At 43.2% G+C, this 23,215-nt stretch overlaps 1 protein-coding gene across 5 annotated transcripts in view; it reads left to right on the forward strand.

Moving 5' to 3' along the window:
- LYPD6B (LY6/PLAUR domain containing 6B) overlaps positions 1-23,215 on the forward strand; it is a 47,749-nt gene that overhangs the window by 21,633 nt on the left and 2,901 nt on the right. For 2 of the 5 annotated variants that reach the window (XM_050339719.1, XM_050339722.1), the window contains exons 2-6: positions 5,846-6,054; positions 18,627-18,721; positions 19,767-19,918; positions 21,039-21,137; positions 22,049-22,179. In XM_050339719.1, coding sequence (XP_050195676.1) covers positions 19,804-19,918; positions 21,039-21,137; positions 22,049-22,179 — 345 coding nt within the window. In that variant the 5' untranslated portion in view covers positions 5,846-6,054; positions 18,627-18,721; positions 19,767-19,803. Of the gene's footprint in view, positions 1-5,842; positions 6,055-18,626; positions 18,722-19,766; positions 19,919-21,038; positions 21,138-22,048; positions 22,180-23,215 lie in introns of all 5 variants that reach the window. The other 3 variants (XM_050339717.1, XM_050339720.1, XM_050339718.1) reach the window with 2 other exon arrangements.

Consider the following 23,215-nt stretch of genomic DNA (forward strand, 5'->3'; position numbering starts at 1 on the left):
ATTTTGCTGGAAAACTGTCCCAATCTTTTGATGAAAGGGAGATAGGAAGGGATTACAGAAGATAAAACACAACCAAGCCGACTTTCTGTCCGTTTAGAAAAATATTTGAGCTCTTACCTCCTTTCAGGGGTACCATGATTAATGACCACTGAGCAAAGACAATTAATCTGGAGTGCTAAAAACCTTCCTTGCTCACATCACCTGCCTCAGTCCCCTTCCATCAAACAGTGCTGGGATGCAGCAGGGGGAGGATTCTCGTGTGGAGAGCCCGGGATTCACTTGGAAAATCAGATTTAAGAGATCCTGGGGTGGTTCAGCCGGAGGTAAATGCAGAATTTTTCGGTCCAGAGCATCTCGTCTCACTTTTCTTTGGACCCCAAATTTATGGAGAAGCTCTGACATCCCCAAAAAAATGAATTTCAGCTGTATTTCCTTGCCCAGGTGCTAATCTGGTTGATGGAAAACTGGTTCAGTTTTGTTCTTTGCTTGTTTGCTTCAATTTTTTAGCAACATAATAAGTTTGTTGCATTCTTGAGCTACTGGAAGGTTTTTAAGCTCATTGTGAAAATTCTCTCCCTAACTTTGTCTCTATTTAGAGTCACCTTTCTACTTTCAATCACCTTTTGATGGTGACTTGCAGCCTTCTCTGCTGTAGGAATGCTTCTCCCGTGCTCTTTGTTGAGTAACATGAAAAAAATGAAGGTGAAAATGCTATTTTTAATGTAAGAATAAGAGAAGGAGTGCTCAGAATGACTTAGGGTTGCCTTCTGCACTGAGATGAACTTACACAGAATCATTGAGGTTGGAAAAGAAAACTTGACTCTTGTCCATAAAATTCTTTTTCTGAAGTTAAATTCTGATTGATGGGAAATTTTCCTGTTACTTTCAATGACCAGGAGTTAAACCATTTTAAACTCCTTTAATGCTCTGCATATTTTTTTTTTTTTCATGGAGCAAAAATAAGGGTTTGAATTTTTTTTCCCCTCTAGCTTCTCCCATAATTTTCTGGGGTTTAATTCTTTACTTTCTCCTCAACTTTCATTTCAGTCTCACTAAGGTGATTTAATTATTAACTTTTTAGTAACTTTATGTGCAAATTCTCCTCTTTTTTTTTTTTTTCCCAAATGGTGCAGGACTAATCAGGAGTCCTTAGGGTGACACAGTTAATAACAAGCACTGGAGCATGAGTTAGCAAGTGCCTCTCCTGTCAAATTAAAACCACTTCAAAACAGTTTGTGGCACAAGAGGAAATATTTGAGGGATGTTTCCCCTTCCAAAGAGAGCAGCAGACTGAGAGCACGTCCCTGCTTCCCCTGTCCATGTAAATTAATACAGCAGAACAAAGGAGGCAAAAGCAGCTGGAGATGGTAATGCAGTGTTCCAATTAGTCAGTCAGACCAGGAAATATGTGTTGTGTCTTTGCTGTAGATGTGTTACAAATTTATGGCCCATCCACCAGCAAGCTGGGAATTGCTCAGTGAGTCTTGTTGTAATGTCAAGGCAGCCAAGCCCAAACTGACTGCTGTGGTTCAGTTCTTGCCTCCATTTCATGCCTTGTGTTCCCATTTTTTTGCCTTCAGGGCTGGGCTGGGCCGGGCCCAGGCCATCTCAGCGTGGTTTGAAGTGGCAAGAAAGCTCCTCTGCCAAAACCAGTGTGCTTGGTGTGCCCAAAGTGGGGTCAGGCGGGTGCAGGGGCAGTGCCAGGGAGGGCACGAGGCTCCCTCAGCTCCTGGGCGTTGAGTCAGCTCGTTCATCCGTGAGTGATTATTTATTAACTCATTTAACACAGCAGAGCTTCTCTACACGTCCCCTTCTGGTGCAGATGGGAGGTGATGGCCCAGCACCCTCAGGGGTTCAGCTGTGCAGCCACCAGATCTCGGGGTGGCTTTTTTTTGGGTGTGTTTTATTGAGTTTGAAGACCAGGCTGCAGGGTCACACCTACAGCTTCCAGCTGGGCAGCCGCCCCCTTGGCTCCTGGCTGATCCCACAAGAAATAAGTTAAAGCAGGATGGGACTAAGTTACAGAATCACAGGATCATTAAGGTTGGAAAAGCCCTCCATGGTCACAGAGTCCCCATCCCCACCTTGTCCCCAGCCCAGAGCACTGAGTGCCAGGGACACCTCCAGGGCTGGGCACTCCAAACCTCCCTGGGCAGCCCCTGCCAAGTGCCTGACCACCCTTTCCAGGGAAGAATTTTTCTCATTGCTCATTACAATAGTCCCTGTGTGGGGTTCAGCCATGTGATGGTGTTTGGTAGGGAGGTTGGGAACGTCAGACTGCCTTAATTTCTTACTCCTTGCAGTGCTCTGGTCCTTGTTCTTCCTGAATGACCTTCTTCTGAGGCACCACCTCTCCTCTGAGGGGTTTGTGTCTTTTCACACTGGTTGCTTTTGCAAATCTTTGAGTTACTGAGTTGTTACTAAATTGGCAGTCCTATTTCTCCATTCTGTTCTTCACTTGTTTATGCCTTTTTTTAATTTTAATGGCTAAATGGAATCCCAGGCTGGTTTGGGTTGGGAAGGGACTTTAAAGATCATCCAGTCTCACCCCCCTGCCATGGGCAGGGACACCTCCCACGATCCCAGGTTGCTCCAAGCCCCATCCAACCTGGCCTTGGACACTTCCAGGGACCCAGGGGCAGCCACAGCTTCTCTGCCCAACCTGTGCCAGGGCCTGCCCACCCTCCCAGCCAGCAATTCCTTCCCAATCTCCCATCTCTCCCTGCCCTCTGGCAGTGGGAAGCCATTCCCTGTGTCCTGTCCCTCCATGCCTTGTCCCCAGTCCCTCTCCAGCTCTCCTGGAGCCCCTTTAGGCCCTGCAAGGGGCTCTCAGGTGTCCCTGGAGCCTTCTCTTCTCCAGGGGAACCCCCCTAGCTCTCCCAGCCTGGCTCCAGAGCAGAGGTGGAACTCCCTGCACACCAATAACCTTTGTGCTTGCCTGCATGTGCACCAAGGGCTACAACCACCCTCACCCAGCAATATCTGTGGTGTAATCAGGTCAATCCCACCAGCCTGAGCCTCCCAGAGCTGTTTGTTTGGGCTGGGGTCACACCCCCTGCCATAAATCTGCTGCCAAAACCCCGCAGGCTTCTGCAGGGTGCAATCTGCATTCATGGGTGTCTCGTTTTTGTACCACCTCAGTTTCTAAGCACAGGTAGAGCTGCTGAGGGTTTATTGATCCATTAGCAAGGCACGTGAGGAATGTGAACCAGCTCCCCAGGCGGGGCAAGGCCGGAGTTTATTTTAAGACAGACTTTGCTGGAGGGGTGAAGTTCACAGGGAGCTTTGTGACAACATAAACCAGTGGCCAGGTTGTCTGTTCCTGCTCCTTCCTGGGCTGTGTTTGCATAGGCATTTATACAGCTGGGGAGTGAAGCCAGCCAGGGAAAGGAAAGTGGCTGAAAGAGCCACTTTTTCGAGGGTTATTTTCACCTGGAGCAGTTTCTGTGCTGGAAAGCTGCTTTTTTTTTGGGGGGGAGGGGGGATATTTTCACCTGGAGCAGTTCATGTGGTTTGTGGTGTGACCACACATGGAGGGGGCGAGCTGCAGGTTTTGGGGACTGGTGGGGTGGCTGCTGTTGAACTAATTTTAGGAGTAGTAACGCTGCTGAATGTCATCTTCCAAAGCCTTTTCCCACTTCTCATCCCCCCAGCTGCCATCCTGGCCCTGGCACCCATCCTAAGGACCTTGGGGGTGCTGAGTGGCTCTCCTAGTGCTTAAATCCTGCAAGTGTGGGGAGCCCTAAATAATTCTCCATCCAGACATTTTTTTTTTTAGGCAAAAATCCCTCCTGTAAACCTTCAGCAATCTGTAGATAGTAATTTGGTTCTTGCATTTCCTGGGAGAAAGTTTTCTCTTTTTTTGCCCCTGCCCTGCACAAATGATGTTCATAATTGTGGTGTGAGGACAGAGAATTTGGATTTTTTTTTTTTTTTAAATTTCTATCTTCTTCAGGGTCTCAGAATGGTTTGTGTTGGAAGGGACATTGAGGATCATCTTATTCCAACCCCCTGCCACGGGCAGGGACACCTTCCACTGAGCCCAGGTTGCTCCAGCCTGGTCTTGGACACTCCCAGGGATCCAGGGGCAGCCACAGCTTCTCTGCCCAACCTGTGCCAGGGCCTGCCCACCCTCCCATTAAATAATTTTTTTGGGGTTATATTTTGATTTGTTAGAACATGCAAAACTAGAGCCATTTGGTATTGATTAATACACACAGTTAAAAAACCCCAAACCCCAAACACAGAAGTGTGACTACATTTGCAGGAATGTAGAAAATATCTAAGAGATTTTTATACTTGAGATGGGATTAAAAAAAAAAAACAAAAACCACAACACTGTCAGCAACATAATGGGAGAAAATGTCACAGTTGTACAAGATCCACAGCACAGAGTGTTGGTTTTTAGCAGCTGTGACATTTTCATAATAGCTGAAGCCCTGAAACTTCTGTTCAGCATTTTTTACAAGCAAAACACCACGTTTGGAGATCTCTGCCCACAGCCAGACTTCTGTAAGTAAAGGGATTATGAGGCACAAGCACGTGGATTTTGATTTTTATAGCGTGTGTGTCGAGCCTGAATAAGCAATGACTGATGAGGTAACAGCAGGTTTTATACTTTATATCCTTTCAGAATGAAAGGTATGTGTTCCTAAAAAAAGGAATTTTTCAGAAACCCCTCACAACATTTGGTATTCAGCAGGAGCTGGGAAGCAGAAATTTCAAGCTGTTGAAACTGGTGTGTTTGTTGGAGGAGTTAAATCCACATATTGGCTCCAAAAAGTGAGAATAACGTTCCTATTTCTTTTTTTTTACTGTTGTGATAGTTTAATTAATGAATTTAAAACCAATAGATTTGGGCCTTGAAAGGAGTGTATTTCAACCTGGAACACAGGGACAGCTTCCACTCTCCCAGGTTGCTCCAAGCCCCGTCCAACCTGGCCTTGGACACTTCCAGGGATGGGGACAACCTGTGCCAGGGCCTCCTCCACCCCCACAGTAAACTCTAATTCAGTATTTAGAATCCTCAAGAGCTTCTGCAGCCTCTGTAGGTGTCAGGGAGCTGTTTCAGAGGGTTCTGCCCTCCCTTATCACCTCGGGAGATGTGTTGTTGATGCTGGTGAAGTGACAAAGTGTTGAAAGGAAGGTGGAGAAGTGCAGGGAAGGCTTTCCAAGGCTTGTGATCTTCTTCTTACCCAGTTTGTGAACTGTGGAGGGCTCCAGTTGTCACACTTGGTGTTTGTGGTTCTGAAGCATCCAAACTCTCTTCCTTTAAGGTGTCTTCACTCAAGTAGCAGTTTGCTTTCAATTCCATCAAAAATATCTGCTAAAGCTTTCTTTTGGGTTCATTTAAAGTTGTATCACAGTCAGTGGTTGGATTAGTACGTTATGAATGTTATTTGTAATAATTCTCCATTGAAGTAGCAGTTGGCATTTCAAGGACTAGTTTCATCTATTTTTTTACACTAAATATAGCTTCATAAAGCACCTTTAACTCTGGGTTTGGTACAGAGCAGTGCATTTCTTAAAGGTTACAGTTATTATTATTATTATTATTATTTCCTTTTTCTGCTGAGATGTCAGCAGATAAATTTGATTTCCTTGCAGCTGACAAGACAAAAGATAGACAAAGGAAACAGGTAACACAAGAGGACTGCTCTGTTTGCAAGCAAGCCCAAGAGAGCTTTTTGTTTGGCAAGTGGAGGGAGATCCTGGAGCAGTCACAGCAGTGCTCCCGTTGGGAGACATTTCTGCCAGGATTTTATGCTCCCTGGAGGGTCATCTTGTGCTTTCCTTCCCTCCCATCCCTGATTGTTGCTCCTCCCTCTCACCTGCATTCCAGCAGTGGGTAAAACACCTGGACCTGACAGTGGGAAGAGGAGAGCGAGAAGAGCACGGGGAAGAGATGGGGGACCCCAAAGCCAAGTAAGGAGGGGAGGAAAGAAGCTCTTGGGCATCAGGAGAGCACAGCCACACCTCCATCACCCAGCTCTGTGTTGGTCCTGACCGTAACCTCCGACCTGGAGCAAAACAACAAACAATTCCACCAGTTTGGTAAGGAGGAACATTCCCTCACCCTCTTCCCGTGTGTTACCACCCACAGGAGGCTCCTGCCAAGTGTTCTCTGTCCAAGGCAGCTTTCTGAGCCCGGGAGGTAGCTGTGATACAAAGCAGGAGAACTTTCACGTGGATGGGATTCTTAAGCTCTATTTATAATTAAGTCGGGATTATTTTTTATTTTTTTTTTTTTTGTTCACCCCACCCTGTTTTCCCCACCCTGCCCTCCTGAGCCTTTGAAGGGAGGCCAACTGTCTGGCACAATCTGTCACAGTTCTCCTGGTTCTGGAGGGCCTCCAGTGCCAGAGATTTTTGGCAGCTTAGAGGAATTTATCCAATGAGGACCTTGAGATGATCACACCAGAATTGTTCCATCTTGGGGTGTTACAGCTGAGGGAAGCTGGTGGAGGTGCCACTTATTTTTTAAAGTTGTCTATTCAGAATGGCCATAAAAAGGGAGAAGGAGGCTGATGCTGGCTTTGGCCCAGCTCTACACCAGTGCTAATCTCTTGGCTAACTGTAAATCCAGCCCTAACTGGAGTGAAGGGCACGTTGGTTTATAAAGATGGATCCCTGTGATCATCAGGCTTCTCTTCTGTAGGAAGCTCCTGTGGAACTTAATTTTTCTGTGGTTGAACCATGGACAAGGCATTCCTTTCTCCTTCAATCTGTCAGCACTGATTGGTTAAATCCTGCCCATTTCTGTTCTTTGGGGAATAGAAGTAATCAGACTGAATTGTATATTGGATTTTAAAATGGTGTTTAGGCCTTGGACTGTGTTTTTCAACAAACTTGCTCCCTTTGAGATCACTAAGTGTAAAATTGGATTCATATCTATAAGAGCACAACATTTATGGCTGCCAACAAATACCTCCCAGTCTGTCATGGATTAAATAAGTTTAAAGTACCCAATTATTCTTTTTATGATGGAAAAATGAGAAGGCTGGTGACTTGCCTTAGATGTTTGCAGAGGAGTGGGACATCAGACCCTTCCAAGTCTTAGGCTGCTAATAATATGGCCATTTTTCCTTGCTTGATAACTCTCTAAAAATCTCAGTCACTTGACTTCTTGGAGGGAAGTTAAATCTTATTCTGAATAGCTTTAGGAACTAATGATAATTACCCGTGATCTTTCATCTCGGCAATGATTTCTGCGGGAGGGTTGCACGACAGCTCGTTCATTTTCCTGTCCCCAGTTATTGATTACTCAGATTGCTTTGAGCGCTGTGCTCTTGGTTCAGCTGGCCCAGCCCTTGCCAGGCCTCACCCTTTGTCTCTGCCTGTCTCCTACGTGCTGAGTGTTATTTTTCTCTCCATTTTCTCTCCATATTTTTTTTCTCTCCATATTTTTTTTCTCTCAGATGGTGCCGTGGTTTTATTCCCCAGAGTTTAAGCCATAAAAAAACCCCTCCTGCAGAAGCTGGGTGGGTTCACTTTTTGACCCCGTTTTGGGTTAACAGTAGCAACCATCAGCAGGTGGAGAACTTTATCTTCCTGCAGCGCTTTCTGGTGTTTACGCAGCGCCCGATAAGAGCTGGGGGAATTCTGCCCCTCTTGGGGCACCACCTCCCTGTGTTCGAGGGCTGTCCAAAAATACTTGGATTGCTACAAAAAGCATAGTACATATTAATTTTTTTTCTCTCAGATTCATACTTTATCTTATGTGGAAAAAGCAGTGTCTTTCATATTTTCTCCTTGGCTGAAAATCTTCTATTTTACCTAAAAACCCTCCCGCTCTGCTTTCCCCATAGTCACTCGTTGTGGTGATGCAGGTGGCTGACTATGGCTGGAGTTCTTTGCAATAATCAGTATTTTAACTGGATTTTTCCTTTTAAGGACTGTGTTCTAGGTCTGAGGACCCAAATAGGTTTCATCTTGCAGGCTTTGACAGGGAGAACTGGAGGATGGATGGATGGATGGATGTGGAGTTGCTGCTTTGCTTGCTGTGGGTTTAATCACGGCTGTGTTTTTGTGGTAGGATTTTGGAACCTGCAATTTTTCTTTGCATAAAACACGGCAGAAACGTGTGATTTGGATGGTGAATGGGCCATGTGAGCGTGTTGCCACTGCCTGGGAGCTGTGATGAGAACAGCAGTAACCTAATGGTCATTTTTTTTGCCCAGAGAAGCTGTGGCTGCCCCATCCCTGTGAGTGTCCAGGGCCAGGCTGGAGCAACCTGCTCTAGTGGAAAGTGTCCCTGCACATGGAAGGGGTTGGAAAAAGATGGGCTTTAGGGCCCTTTCCAACCCAAACCATTCTGGGATTCCATGATTTACGGGAGAAACCAGAGACCTGCCTAGAGAAGGTGTGTCCCAAGCCGGTGGGTTGAGATCCACGCACGTGTCTGGTCAGCTCTGTTCCAAGTGTTTTCCTGACTCCACCCTTGAAATCATCTGGCTGTATTTCAAACCTGGAATCTGCTCTTCGAGGTCCCAGTAAATAAATAGTTCCAGGTAAAGGTCAGGCTCAGGCACACGAGTTTGTTGTGGTGGAATTCGAGGGTGAAGCGAGTGGGGTGATGAGCTGAGAGCTGTGGGAACATCAAAGGGGTTTTTCACACCAGTGTGGGAAGTGCAGGAAGTGACATGTGGATAATAACTGGGAATTTGCATAGTGCTCTTGGGCAGCTGAGCTGCTTTCTTGCCCCCCTTTGTGTATCAGCAGATCAGGGAGGGTTTGAGGGTCATTCAGCATTTAAACACGTTCTGAATAATTTGGGGTTTGTTGGTGTACTTAACCTCTAATCTTGCTTTGCATTAAGGAGGTCATCACTTTATTTACTTGGTATGTACCTGGTTTCTTTAATTGCTTAAACAACCAAGGGCTTCAGGGGTTGATGGAGAGACACAGAGCAAGGGGAAAATAATCTCTTTTGGCAGTGCACTCTTCCTTGGTCTGCATTAAAGAACTCAGCTTTTAATCTTTCTTCTGATGACATGGTTTTCTCTAGAATGTTTTCCTTACCTCTCTCAGCATCCTTCTACTCCATGGTTTATCTCAGCTCCTGATTTATTTTGTTAAACAAACACAAGTGCCTTTTATGGACCCTGATCAGCTGTTATGGTCAAATGGCCTATTTAATTTTTATGAAGATCCCATAGCTAAGTTACAGATTTATACCCAGTAGCACAACCAAATACCATGTAGTGTTTTATATTGAGTTACCTTCTGATACTTTCATAGCACATGTATCAGTATAACCTGATTAAACAGTATTTTAAAAGAGGCAATTCTGTTCCATCAGAACCAGAGGCACAGTTTTGTTCTAAGCTGTTCCCTTCAGCTGCTCCCTCCACTTCTTTGCAGGTATTGCATATATTGCTCTGGAAACGTTTAAAAGATCCTTCCCAAAGACACTGAGGGGGTTTTGCTGGTGCAGCATCCCTTCATCCTGATAACACAAGCCATTAAACATCACCTGAGAACCCTTCAGGAATGCTGTCCCTGGTTTTCCCTTCCCTGCTGCTGGTTTTCAATCAGCAAGGCCCATTCCTGATGGATAAGTGGAGAGCACGGAATTGCAGCAAGGAAACTTCTCTCTCACTTCAAAAGGCTGCTGAACTCCTTTCTTCCTGTCATAAAGTTTACTGCTTCCTACATATCTGCCTGGCATTATGGAAGGGAGAGTTTTCCCCTTGCTCTGTAGAGTTCCTCAGCTTACACTTCAAACTGGAAAATTTGCTGACTCAGCTCACTGTCTAAATTCTTCGCTAATTAACTCGTCCCGACCCTTCTGTCTGTATTTTTTATTGAATTGTCTCAGCAAGGTTTATTGGTGCAACATTTCTCTTTTCCCTTCTCTGTCACCACCCAGTGCAGTAACAATTAAGAACCTGAAAGGATGTTCTTGTCCAGCTTTTCATAATAGTGTTTATTTTCTTACTCGTATTTGTTGTGGTGGTGTTTTCTCCTTTAGTCGTGTTTGAGGGTTTTTTATTAATAATGTTTGGGGTTTTTCTTTCCACTGTTAGTGGTTTGGTTTGTTTTCTTACAGCTGATTTTTTTTTTTTTCCCCTCGTGTCTCTCCAGTTTCTCCAGGCACTAATTTAGTAACGACCCAACAGCCCCAAATCCACCCAGGGTTGTACAAAGGGTTTCTGGAAGGCTCTGAGTAACCCCCTGAAAAAGGCAAGTGGTGCCTTTGATTGTGAAGAGTTAGAATTTGAGCCCCCCACGCACAAAAGGAATAAGATTTCTTCTTTCCCCCCCCCCCCAGGGAATCACTTTTTATTTGGAGGGGAACAGCAGTAAAAGTGAGTTTTCATCTGTGTTCATTTACCTGGACGTTTTGCTCCGGTGGCATCTGAGAGCCCCTGGAATTGGCCTGCAGGGTGGGAAAAGCACAATAAAGAGAAACTCCTACAATAAGCTGTTTATTCAGCCTTTCTGGCGAGTTGGGCACCTGTTTGGAAATGCACTGTGCAAATATTGCAGGGTTTGCTCAGTGGTTTGAACGTGTTTTGGCAGGTGAAGGGCATCAATAGTCCCAGGGAGTTAGGGCAGACACCCCACCCTGCATCCCTTTGGGAAGGGGGAGTTGTCAGGTGATGTGGATCAAACATTTCAAATCAATTTAAAAAAAGAAAAACACAAAATTCAGGTTAAGCATTTGCCTCTTGGGATTTGAGCTCAGTCCACTCCCAGCAGTTCCAAAATCTTGGAAGAAAATCTGCACAGAAAGTGATGGCCTTTCCCACGAAGAGATGGGCATTCACTCCCAGAATGCAATACTTTTATGGTTTTAAATTGTCAGGCATTTATTGGTTTGAGTTTGCTCTGGATTTGTGAGCAGGGACTGAAGGAAACACAAAATTTGACACCTTCAATTTGTCAAATTAAACCAGGCAATCTGTACAGTGAATAAATCTCCCCATCCAGGGCATCTCCTACTGGTCCTTGCTACCACACTGCCAGCTTAATTAAGAATATATCAGTGTCTTTGGGGCAGGTAAGTGCCCACAGAGACTTTGTTTTTATTGCTCTTCTAATTGAATGAAAACTGGCTTTTAATTCAGCTTATAAATTATTTCCTGTGTTTTGTTTTATTATTCCACTGGCTTGGCTGAAAGGTTTTATGAATATTAGGCTTTGAGAAATACCAGCCAGGAATACCCACGAGCTAAAGATGTTTCTCAAGAGATGTGAAGGTGGGAAAGACTATTTGAAGTGTAAATTGCCTTAATGTGCTTGGAAAATATGCTGGAAGAGCAGGGATGGTGCTGAGCAGAATCATCCTGACACTTTAATTATATTTATATATATTATGTGAACTCCTCTAGCAAGGGAGAAAATTTTAGCATCATATTGAAGAGGTGAGGAAATAAAAATGGGAAATGTGTGTCAGGGGAAGGGAATATTTGTTCTGGACCAAACCAACATCTGTGGTTGCTTTCTTTGGGACAAAGCCCATGAATCCCACCACAGTCAGGAGGCTTTTGAGGCAGGAAAAGCTGAGGAGATGTCCCTGTCCCTTTGGAGGGAATAAAACAAGGGGCAGGATGGGATTTTTTCCATGCAACGTTTCCTTCCAATATCCCATGTGCTACTAAGCTGAGGATGATACTTTAGTGAAAAACATCATGGGACAAAAATGCTGTGAAATGCTGTCTGTCCTGGACAGTGATGAAAACACCAAATATTGTGGATTTTTTTTTTTTTCTTTCTGAATCCTGGGAATGTTTCCTTTGCTACTGTAATATTCAAGGCTCATCCTTTAGCAAATGAAGTTAACTGAAAAATCAGAGAATCCTAAAATCATAGAATAAGAGAATCATAGAACCATAAAATCATGGAATCAGACTGGCCTGAGTTAGAAGGGACCTCGAAGTGTGATTTTCTTCCAGTGCTGTGATTCCTGTCCTAGACCGTGGATGTTCATGGTGAAGGGAAGTGGGAGGAACTCTGCAAAGCTAATTTTTTTTCCCCCAAAAAAATAATTTTAATTCAATATTCTTATCCTCCTTTATGAACGCTTCACTCCACTTTGCGTCCACGGACGTGGAAATTACGTGCTCCTGCTCCAGAAATTCGAGCTTCAGAGGGAAGGAAGCAGCGTGCAGAGTTTGGGTTTGGAGCTGAAGTCACGCCACACGTGTCAGCAGAGCTTTTGTGGACCCGTGAAAGGGGCTCGTTGTGTTTGTGTTGTCCCTCCCTTTGAAACGAGGGCAGATCTCTCGTCTCTCACGACGCATCAGAGGCTGCTCAAACACCAGACCGTGCCAAACCCTGCTTGTGGGGAGCGGGTCCGAGCCAGGAAAAAAACTGGAATGTGCTTTCAGCTGCCTGGATTAGGGTGTTGATGGGGAGGAAACGCCACCTTTCCCCTGGCTGAGGTTGGATGGGTCAGCAGTTTGCTGAGAGGGGCTCATTTAAAGCGTTTCTAACCCCCCAAGTCCCTCTCTCGAGCCTTTTTGTGCCTGTGACTGCGTGAGGAATCGAATCAGACCCGCCTTGCATCTTGGTTTTCCAGGGCTCACGTTTCCCAAACGTTTGTTTCCCAAACAAATCTTTTCCCGAGGGAGATGACGCTGCCAAGTGCACGTGGAGATGGATCTCCATGTCAGGTGGGGTTTTTCTTTTTTTATCCTAAAGGGCATCCTCAAAATTGCCTCTCGGCAGTAGGAGCTGATGATCAGCTCAGCCCCCCATCCTTTGAGGTAAAATTCGGGAGTGAAAAGTTCAGCTGGAAGGGGTGGCAGAAACCAGAGTTTGCTGCCAACGGAGTACCTGGAGCTGGGAAGGGGATTTTCATCAGCTCTTCTCCATTAGGGGTCAGAGGTCAAGTAGGAAAACTTCCCTCTGTGATTTAGGAAGCCACAGGTGAAGTATCCATTGCTTAGAGAGTGGAGCAGTTGGGGATTTCAGAGAGAAAAACGAGTTAAAAATGCACGATTTGGGTTCATCTGCTGAGAGTTACTCTGGAAGAGCCTTTGCTCGGGCAGGGCAAGGCAGAGGAATGGGAATTCCTCAAATACTGGATCAGTTTTCAGTGACTACAAGGCCATTTCTGAGTGATGCAGGGGGGGGTTTGTGCCCAAAACATTTGTCAGAGGTGCAGTCGGTGACATGATCATTAATTTTCTGCTCAGACCCGGTTATGTCAGTGCTGGTGATGTTCTGTGGGGGCTGTGACACCGAGCTGTGCTGTGGAGCTGCAGGAATGAGCTGAATGAGCTTCCAAGGGAAGCTTTTAATGTCCACTGGAGAGTTACTCCTGTAGTGGATTCTGTACTGACTTGCAAGTAATCAGAATTTTGCTCTTTCCCCGCCTTCATCGCTTTTGCAATGCTAATTAGTGCTTTTAATAAAGGTAAATGTCACATGGGCCATGAAAACGTAACTTGCAAAAGTTAGCTATTTATTACAGGTAATAAATAAATATATTTATGTTTATATAATATAAATATAATATATAAATACATAAAATATACATTAATATATTAAATATATAAACGTTATTAACATATTAATATAGTATAATAATATATAACATTAATATATTAATATAATTATATTTATTAATTACTATTGTTTCAATGTATATATTTATTATTATTTATCTTTATAAATAATTCTTATTACATTACCAAATGAAACTTGAAAAAAGTTGACTATTACAGGTAATAAATACATTTATATGTATTTTATATAGAATATATAATTATTATATATTTATATATAATATGCAATTAATATATTAATATAATTTAATATATTTATAAATTTATTTATAAATACATTTATATGTATTTATTTATAGAATATAATTTATTTACATATAAATACATATGTATATAAAAATAGAATTATATGTAAACATACATATGCATATAAATATATATATATATATACATACGATCTGCTGTTAAATTTATATTTTCAATAAGGAGTTTCATTCAGATACTTATATTTCTTAGAAATGGGGCTTCCAACCACCTGAAATGAGCTGAGGTGCTTCTGGATAAGAGCTGGTTTTAAGCACTGAAACACCCCGTTCTTCACACCTGATTTTCAACCTCATTTATTCAGCAGCAGGAGTTTGCTGTAGCAGTTCCCTGGACACGGAACAGCAGCAATCGCTGGTGTCTTTCCAGAAGCTCTCCCGGTCATTCCTGGTGCATTCCAGGAGCTGACACTGCTCAGGATTCCAGGGATTGCCCAGGACCAAAGCGCTGGTGTGAACAGGAGGCAGAGATGGTGTCAGCCGGGAGCCAGTGCTGTAAATCCCACACCTCAAACCCTGCCAGCGTCAACCCGTGGCTGACTCTGAGTGGGCTTTTTTTCCCAATTATAGTGCAATTATTGCCTTAAACTGGCATCATCTGGGGGCAGAAAGGCCTTGGGGTGCTGCACTCGGTGATATCAGAGGCCTTTGCATCCTAAAACATCCCATGATTCTGTGATCCTTGGCCATTTTTTTATTCCTGGGGAAATAAAGGCAGAAGAGTCGCTGTGGTGTTGTGTTGTTGTAGATGATGTTGTGCCTGTGGGTTCAGTGGAGTGTCCTGGTAGAGGACATTTTCTTTGCACTCTTACAATAAAACTAGATCGAGGTGTTTTACCTTTTCTTCCTCTTCTCTCAGCTCAAAAAGTGGGTTTGCATCGGCACAGACACGATACCAAACCTTCTGTGACTTGGGAAGAGGTTCCAACTAAAGGCAGAGGAAAGGGCAGGGGAACTGATTTTTTTTTTTACTATTATTCTGATTTTTTTTCCTTCTGATGTGTCTGCTCCTGTGGGGCCAGTTTAGCTTCCAGTGGATTTGGGGTGGATTTAGGATATGAAGTAGGTCTCCACACCAACACTCCTTTCTCCTACTGACTCTTTCCCATGTGGATCTTCACCCGATACTGGAGTTTGAGAGGGAACAGATGATTTATTTGACAAGTGGAAACGATGTAGGTTCATGTTGTCTGGACACGGGGCAGATTTCTGTGTTAAAAACAGGATTTCACTTTCTGAGGGGGAGTTTAACTGGCTGAAGGACCTTTAATTTTCCTTTTAAAAATAATTAGCGGCTGGTAGATGGAAATGCACAGAGATCTCTTGATTTGTTGGAGCAGTGTTGTTTAGTCCACTTTTCTCATGTTATTAAAGAGGTCCTGAAGAACTTCTTGTGTGTAATATAATAAGGAACATGAGTACCTTGGAAGGATTAAAGAAGTCTTTTATTGAATGTGGTCTGAGGCTAAAATTGTAGAAGAAAAATACTGAGAGTCAGATTTTTCTCTCCTCCATTCACTACATTCTTTAAATTTAATTTTCCAAACTGGTTTGTACAGAAGTGCTCAAGAAAAGCAAAACCACTGCTTATTCCTGTAATCCCCTTTTTTTTTTTTTAACTAGAGTAATATTAAATTCCTATTTCCAGTCTGGCACAGGTGAGAGAGAGATTTAAACCAGTTGCATGTGAGGTAGAGAAGCTGTTCCACGCTCCAGTGTTGCAAAGCTTTTGCTCATCCATAGCTTTGCCAAAGGGCAGTTCTTGGAAGAAATAGGAAATTTAGTTGGAAAACTTCAAATTTAGCTGGAAATGCAATGGATTTTGAGATGGGATAAATTTGTTTTCTACAGGTGACCAGGGATTCTGAATTTTAAACGAACGTCAGTTTGGGCTATAAGAGGAACGTGATGTAATGCAGCTTTTATTACATGTTTTCTCCTTGCAAAATACCTCGCTTCAGTGGTACCTCTCAGGCTTATCGTGTTAATCAGACATTATTTTGTTAATCAGACGTGATTTTCCTTTCAGCATCCAAGCAGTTGGATGGGTTGTGTAGTCAGACACCTCCTCATCATTCCCATCACACCTCCCGGTGCCAGCGTTACCCCCGGAGCTAAAGGATGGTGTCATCCCCAGCCCTGTGTGTGCTTTGCTTTTCCAAGATCTCAGATAAAGGGCTCCATCATTTCTTGTAATTAAGCCCCGAATTTCATCCCAGGCACTGCTGAGGGTGCTGTGGGTGAGCATAAAGGAATGTGTTTTCAAAGAATGTTGATATAACTTGATAATAATATCACCATCATCATCATAATAATGTGATTCTGTCAGTGTAGTGTAAAATATCTTTTCCTGTGTCATTCTCTGCTCGTGATAACGGGCAAAAAGTCAAAAAATAGAGACTTGCAACTTGGTGGGTAAGAAAAGGTAAAACCTATACAAAAAATGGTTTTAATCTGCAGATCCGCAATAATTTGGTGTTTGTTTGTTTTTTTAATCCTTCAAAATATTTACTTTTCACTCCCTTTTTCTTTTAAACTTTTAGATTTTTTTAAATGCCTCTTTCCCAAAGCGGTTTTTCTTTTTTTTTTTTCCCCATCCATTTCTTCATTTTGGAGCGGGGCAGGTGATGCCTTATCGATATAATTTAAAGATGTCCAGAGGAAAACGTGAAAATTGCAGTTTTTCCTTAAGAAATGGGGAGCCAAGGAGCTAGGGGTTTTTTTTTTGCCCTTTAAGATAAAGTCAATTTTCATTTTGGCCCCTCTGCTTTGTTGCAGGGAACACCTGATGGTGTCAGGCAGCTGAGTTTAACTTTTCCAGCCCCGAACACGCATACCTTTGTGCCTGTGTATTCCCCAACTCTCATGTCCTCAAGTGGTATTTAACAAGCTTAACCAGGAGCAGTTTGCAATTATCTAATAGCACCTGAAAATTGCTCGCTGAACGACAGCAGGAAGTTTTCATTTGCGTTCCGTATCTCCGTGTTCAATCTGCTAATCCTCCAGCAGGAGCTGCCAGGAAAAACAATGTAGACAAGGATTGAATTTTATTAAAAGCAGGAATCGAGCTTCCTACTTTTCTGGAAGATAAACCTGAAAACCTCCTGGAAGATGTTGATTAGTTCAGCCATTGTGGTTGTTTTTCTGGAGATGTTCTTTATTCTCAGGGTTTTGGTTTTTTTTTCTGTTAGCAGCCCTTCCCTCTTGGGTTGTTCTCCCTCCCCTCCCCAGGAAAGCTGGAGCTCCGTGTTTCCTCTTGTTTATATAAGTTAATCTGCCATGTTGTGACAGTTTTTTTTCCCCCCCTTCATTAATGAGGGCTCCTAATTGGCCCTAATGAAACATTTACTCACGCTGCCTGATAATATTATATGGAAGCACAACAGAGATAAGAGGCTCTGCAGAAAACAAGCATTTTCAAGATTCCAGGTGAGATATGAAAGCCATTTTTTTGGGGCCAATATTTTCCTATTTTATTTGAGGAGGGCTCCTGGTGCAGCTGTGTAACCAAGCCCAGGGCAAACAACATCCATTATTTATTGGCCTGCTTGGCAAACAAGGACACCTTTGACTGCATCCAATCCCGAGGTCAATTTACCGTGCCTGACACCAACCAAAGAGTGGCTTTTTGTGTTTATGTTCTCTCAGTTTTTCCATTTGGCATCGGCTGGTCCTGGGAAAGCGATAGGAACTCGGGGTAGGAGGGGGAAGGAGAGAGCCTGGATTTGTAGAAAACTGGCACAAGGGTAACTGTGCCTTTTCTTTGCCATCCAGGTGCTTCAGATCCAGTTACACCCCAGTCTCCCCATAAAGGGAAAGTTTCCTTAACCCAGCAGGAACTGCAGAAGATCCAGGTTAAGTTAAGGGATAAGTTTTGCAAATGCTCTGCAACTGGAGTCATTCCATTCCAAAGGCAGAGGAAAACTGAAATCATTCAGTGCTGTCGAGCTGCCTGAAGTGCACTGAAATTTGATTGATTCAACTCCTGATACTTGATTAAAACTGGGCTGCTGATTTATAAATAACTTGAGGGCTGAAGTGTCCAAGGCCAGGTTGGACAGGGCTTGGAGCAACCTGGTCTAGTGGAGGGTGTGGAAGTGGAAGGGAGCGGCACAAGATGAGCTTTAATGTCCCTTCCAGCCCAAGCCCTGATTGTTTTACAAGGAACCCACGAAGAAGGACATTGGCCTCGAAAAGATTCTCCTCATGTCGTTGCCAACACCACTCAAGCAGCCTCTGTTGCGTTCGTGTGCCCCTCCTGGAGTCGGGAAAACTGGATCCCTGATGGATCGTTAGGATCAGGAATGTGTGGCTCTGAAAATTGCTACCTCCGCGTGCTGGGGTTGCATTTTTAACTCCCCACGCTGAGGGGACCTGCTTCCTGGTTCGTTAGGAACCTCTAATTAAGGGGCTGATTAGTGCTTCTATTTTGGGCATAGCTTGTGTGGGAAGCCTGGGATATCTGTGGAGTGGGAAATATAGATTTCCTCTGGAGTGGTTTGGTCCTGCCCCATTATTTGTGGCTTGGATAATGATTTTCCCTTGCAAGAGAAGTCAACTCAATTCTCATGGCAGGACTGAGCAGCCTCATTCCAGCACTTTTTGCCTTTTATTTGCCTTTTGTGGCATTGGGATGTCCCAGGGAGGAGGAGTTTTTATTCCTGCAGTAGCACAGCCCTCAAAAAGCTGGAGCTAAACCTTGTAGTTCAGGTGCTTCTCTGGATGTTTTGTTATAAAACCCTAATTTAATTTAATTCTCAATGTAAATAAGTACACAGAGTGTGCCAGCCAATTTGTTTCTTCCAAACAGAATTAAAATGATCCGTTTCTGGTTTGTTTTCCACAGGTTCTTCTGCTTAATGCTTTAGGTTCTGGGCTATAATCAGAAGAAATCTGGACCATCCTACAGAAAACAGTGGTGGAGGTGCACTGGGAGTAGAGGTGAGCTGAGGCTTCCTCAGGAGCTGCTGAAATATAGTCATAAAGCCAGGATTTAATAAGCAGATCTTCAGTAGGATGGCAAAAATCCACAATTAAAAATCAGAAGCAAATGCTCAGTTCATAAAATGGAACTTTCTGGCGTTCCATTTGTTGGGCAGGGTGTGTTGGGAGGGCTTGCAGGGAATGCCCTTGGCATCCCGATGCCCTTGGCATCCCAAAGCGACCCCTCTGGTTTGGCTGGAGCCTCCACTCCAGCCTGTTTGTCCTGCTGGGCATTTGCATGGGTGGAGTGAGGCTGATTCTGCTTTTTAACATCCCACCCAGGCCCCAGTGCCACTGCAGATGGGGATTTGTGGCAACCTAAATGGCCAGTGCTTAATTCTCCTCCTCTCTAAATCAGCCTTAGCACAGGACCCGGGAGGGGGACCAAATAAATGGATTTTTGTGCCATTTTATCCCCTCCCTCTGAACTTCCCACTGCACTTGTGTACCATCCCAGGGTTTTCCCTCAGCGTTTCCTTGGGGTGCACTTCAAATCAATCTAATTTACACTCATGATGAGCCTTCAGAATTAGATGATGGAGCTTATCTGAAGCCAACAGTCTTGCATTGATCTGCCTCAGATGAGGAATTGGTTTGGGCTCAAGGCTGTTGCTGCTAAAAATGACATTTCCCCGCTTTTTGCTTTCTTTAATAATATTATATTCCAGTTTCAAGTGGGATATATATATATATATAAGTGTTTATAGTTTTCATGCTGATTTTTAGGAGACCTCTCAAGGAATCCCCGAGCTTGGCATTGGTTGGGAGGGCGAACAGAGGAAAGGAATGAGGTGAACTTGAATCCTGTGGAAGTTTCAGGATTCTGGCCAGCAGAAGGCACTCCCAGCTCAGCTTTGTGTTGCTCTCAGCAGTTCAGACTCGCTGGTTTTTCACCTCCCCGCTGAATTCCCGAGGCTTCCCCCGTCCTCCATGGGAAATTTATCGTTCTCCACGCTCAGTTCCTCGGGTTTCCCCAAAATAATGTCTGTTCTCTCCTTGCCAGGCCTGACTGTGGCTTTCCATGTGCAATAATCCTCAGCATGTCCTTGTTCCATCCCACTCTGGCCGGGTCCTTCCTCCTGCTCTTCCTCCTTCCAGGAATTCGGGTTTCAGCTGAGAACATCAACTTTTACAACGTGAGGCCTCCCCTGGACCGTAAGTAGGGACTTCTTTCTTTTTTTAATTTATGTGTACCTGCGATTTCCCCTCATATTTTAGCTTAATATAATATAATGTTTAACTTAATATTACAGTTCCCCCCCATATTCTTTCAGTCTTTTTGGTTTTTAGGGGTTTTCCCCCCTTCTCAAACGTGAGAAAAAGTTTAAAATAACAATTTAGCTTTCCAACCCCCAGCACTTTATTTCTAATAGATTTTACAGGCTGACTGAAAAAAATCAAACAATTGCAGGCACTGCTGCAGAAAGAGCTCACATTTTAAGGTCTTTCCCATTTTATTCTATTTTTCTGGCTCTGAAATGTCTCCCCACAGAGCAAATGATGCAGTGGGTTTCTCATAAATAACACAGGACAGGTGGTTTTGGTCTTTTATCTCGTTTGGGGGGTTTTGTGAAGGGAAAGAATAGGTGTGCTGTGTGCAATTAATTCAGTCCAAAGGTAATTAAAAACCTTGTGGGACCTGTGAAGCCAGTTGTCACTAATAGCATCATTTTTCTGGCCTCTTATCTGGCATCAGAAGGGTTCTATCCCTTCATTTTCATTATCTGCATCATTAAAACAGTCAGGACAGGCAGATAAATTAGATATCCAGGGAGCTGTGCACCTTAAAATAATTGATTTAAATAATGTAAATAAGATTTTAAGCCATTCCTCTCGATCCCTTTGTTAAAAGGATCCAACTTCTCCTTCAGAGTTGAAAATCAAGCTCTGAAGCTGCTTTTCAAGATGTCTTTTTTTTTTTTTTTCCCCATCAAAGGAACCCAAAGCCATTTGAATGTAGATGGAGTTGGTGTGTCTGTGCAAACCTCCACGAGGATGTAAATAAACTGTTCTCTCCCTCTCTCTCTCTCCTGCTTTTCCCACTTAACTGATTATTTTGGTTTGTGAGAGAATGTAAACACCAGGACATGTTTTAAAAGTTCAGGCCTGGCCAAACCCGTTGAAAATGTAAAACTTGTTTTATTTATCTAACAGTTGAAACACCGTTGAGAATATGTAAATATGTGACTTTTTATACGTGTGTACAGGTGATATTTTGAACATTCTGTTGTGGTTTTTTTTCCTCAAACTGACTGTGTTTTGATGCTTTTTAAAGCCACTCCGTTTCCAGACAGTTTCAAGTGCTTCACTTGTGAGAACGCAGAGGACAATTACAGCTGTAACAGATGGGCTGAAGATAGGTGGTGTCCTGAAAGTGAGTAAGTCTGGACTAATGTGAGACTCAGAGGTGACTCACCACCTTGCAGAAGTGTGATTAATGGGATTAACGTGCCAGCTGTGGTGCCCTCAGTCTTGCTATTGATGACATGAATCATCTCATTCCTGCTGAGGTGATTTTTTGAGTGTTTCAGAGCGCAGAGCAGCAGTGAAAAGATTATTTATATCTCTCTCTGTATCTACAGAACATTTTGTGTAATATAGAGCATATAACAACACATACTCAATATACTAATTGAAATCTTAATAATATAACAATATATATAATATCAATAATATTAATTATATATATCTTTCTATGTGTGTGTGTATATATATATATATATATAGTTATGGGCTTCCTAGGAGTTAATCTTAAAGATTCTTTTATGTTTTTTTAAATCTTAAAAATTGTCTTTGTAGCCTCATCCCATTCCCTTCGGATGCCATCCCAAGATTTCATGTTTTCCTTGGGAGCAGCAGGACCCGAATAGCCACTATCATCCCTGTATGAGGGGACGATGGATCCATAGAAAAGAATGGAAATATGTTTCCTCTCTTTCCTTCCCAGTAACGGTGGGAAAGGGGGAGAAGTAAATTAGAGGAAACGGGTCTGAAACAAGGCAAGAATGAGCTGCCAACAAGAGGAGAGAAAGGAAGATAAATGTGTAAATTATAGTGCTAATAAGTGATTGAAATGGTAGCCGCCTCCCTGGAGGTTTGAAGGGTCAGTTAATCTTCAGATTTCATCACTAATTAATTGCTAAACGCTGTTTTGATGGAGTTGAAAATAGCTCAGTACAGCCCAAAGAACGCATTTCCTGGCAAAATTCCTTCCAACCGCGTGAAGTTTTCGAACACGGACCGAATAAACCCTCTTTAAAAAAAAACCCAACTCTCATTTCGCAGGTACTCAGTACTGCCTGACGGCCCACCTCTTCACCGACCTCGGCAAGAGCACGTCGGTCACCAAGAAATGCGCCACGGGGGAGGAGTGTCACTGGGTGGGCTGCCACCGCCACGGGGACAGCGGGCACACGGTGAGAGCTCCTGCTGCCCACTCCTGTTCTTCCTGCAGAGCCGAGCGGGCTGTGCCAAGATCCGCTCCGAGCAATGTTGCCTCCTCCCCTCCTTGGGTGACGGGTGGAAGTTTATTGTTAATAATTCAAATATAGCCCACCGAACTACTATTTCCTGATGTTAATAGCTAATAACCCACTAATTCCTCGGTAGCTGTGAGGATTAATTATGTTATTTGTAAGGGGAAAGGTTTCAGACACCAAAAACGAAGCATCAGACACCAAAAACAACATCCATGTTAAATATGAACAGATCTGTCCATATTTAATATGAAAGGATCTGTCCATTAAATATGAAAGGGTCTGTCCATGTTAAATATTAAAGGATCTGTCCATGTTAAATATGAAAGGATCTGTCCAAGTAAAATATCAAAGGATCTGTCCAAGTAAAATACCAAAGGATCTGTCCATATTTAATATGAAAGGATCTGTCCATATTTAATATGAAAGGATCTGTCCATAAAATATGAAAGGATCTGTCCATGTTAAATATGAAAGGATCTGTCCATATTAAATATGAAAGGATCTGTCCATATTAAATATGAAAGGATCTGTCCATATTAAATATGAAAGGATCTGTCCAAGTAAAATATGAAAGGATCTGTCCATGTTAAATATGAAAGGATCTGTCCATGTTAAATATGAAAGGATCTGTCCAAGTAAAATACCAAAGGATCTGTCCAAGTAAAATACGAAAGGATCTGTCCATGTTAAATACCAAAGGATCTGTCCATATTAAATACCAAAGGATCTGTCCACATTAAATATGAAAGGATCTGTCCATATTAAATACCAAAGGATCTGTCCAAGTAAAATATGAAAGGATCTGTCCATATTAAATAACAAAGGATCTGTCCATATTAAATATGAAAGGATCTGTCCATGTTAAATATTAAAGGATCTGTCCATGTTAAATATGAAAGGATCTGTCCATATTAAATATGAAAGGATCTGTCTATATTAAATACCAAAGGATCTGTCCATATTTAATATGAAA

Source organism: Myiozetetes cayanensis, unplaced genomic scaffold (genome assembly GCF_022539395.1).
Source record: "Myiozetetes cayanensis isolate MyiCay16 unplaced genomic scaffold, myiCay2020 scf9, whole genome shotgun sequence".
Classification (NCBI taxonomy): domain Eukaryota; kingdom Metazoa; phylum Chordata; class Aves; order Passeriformes; family Tyrannidae; genus Myiozetetes; species Myiozetetes cayanensis.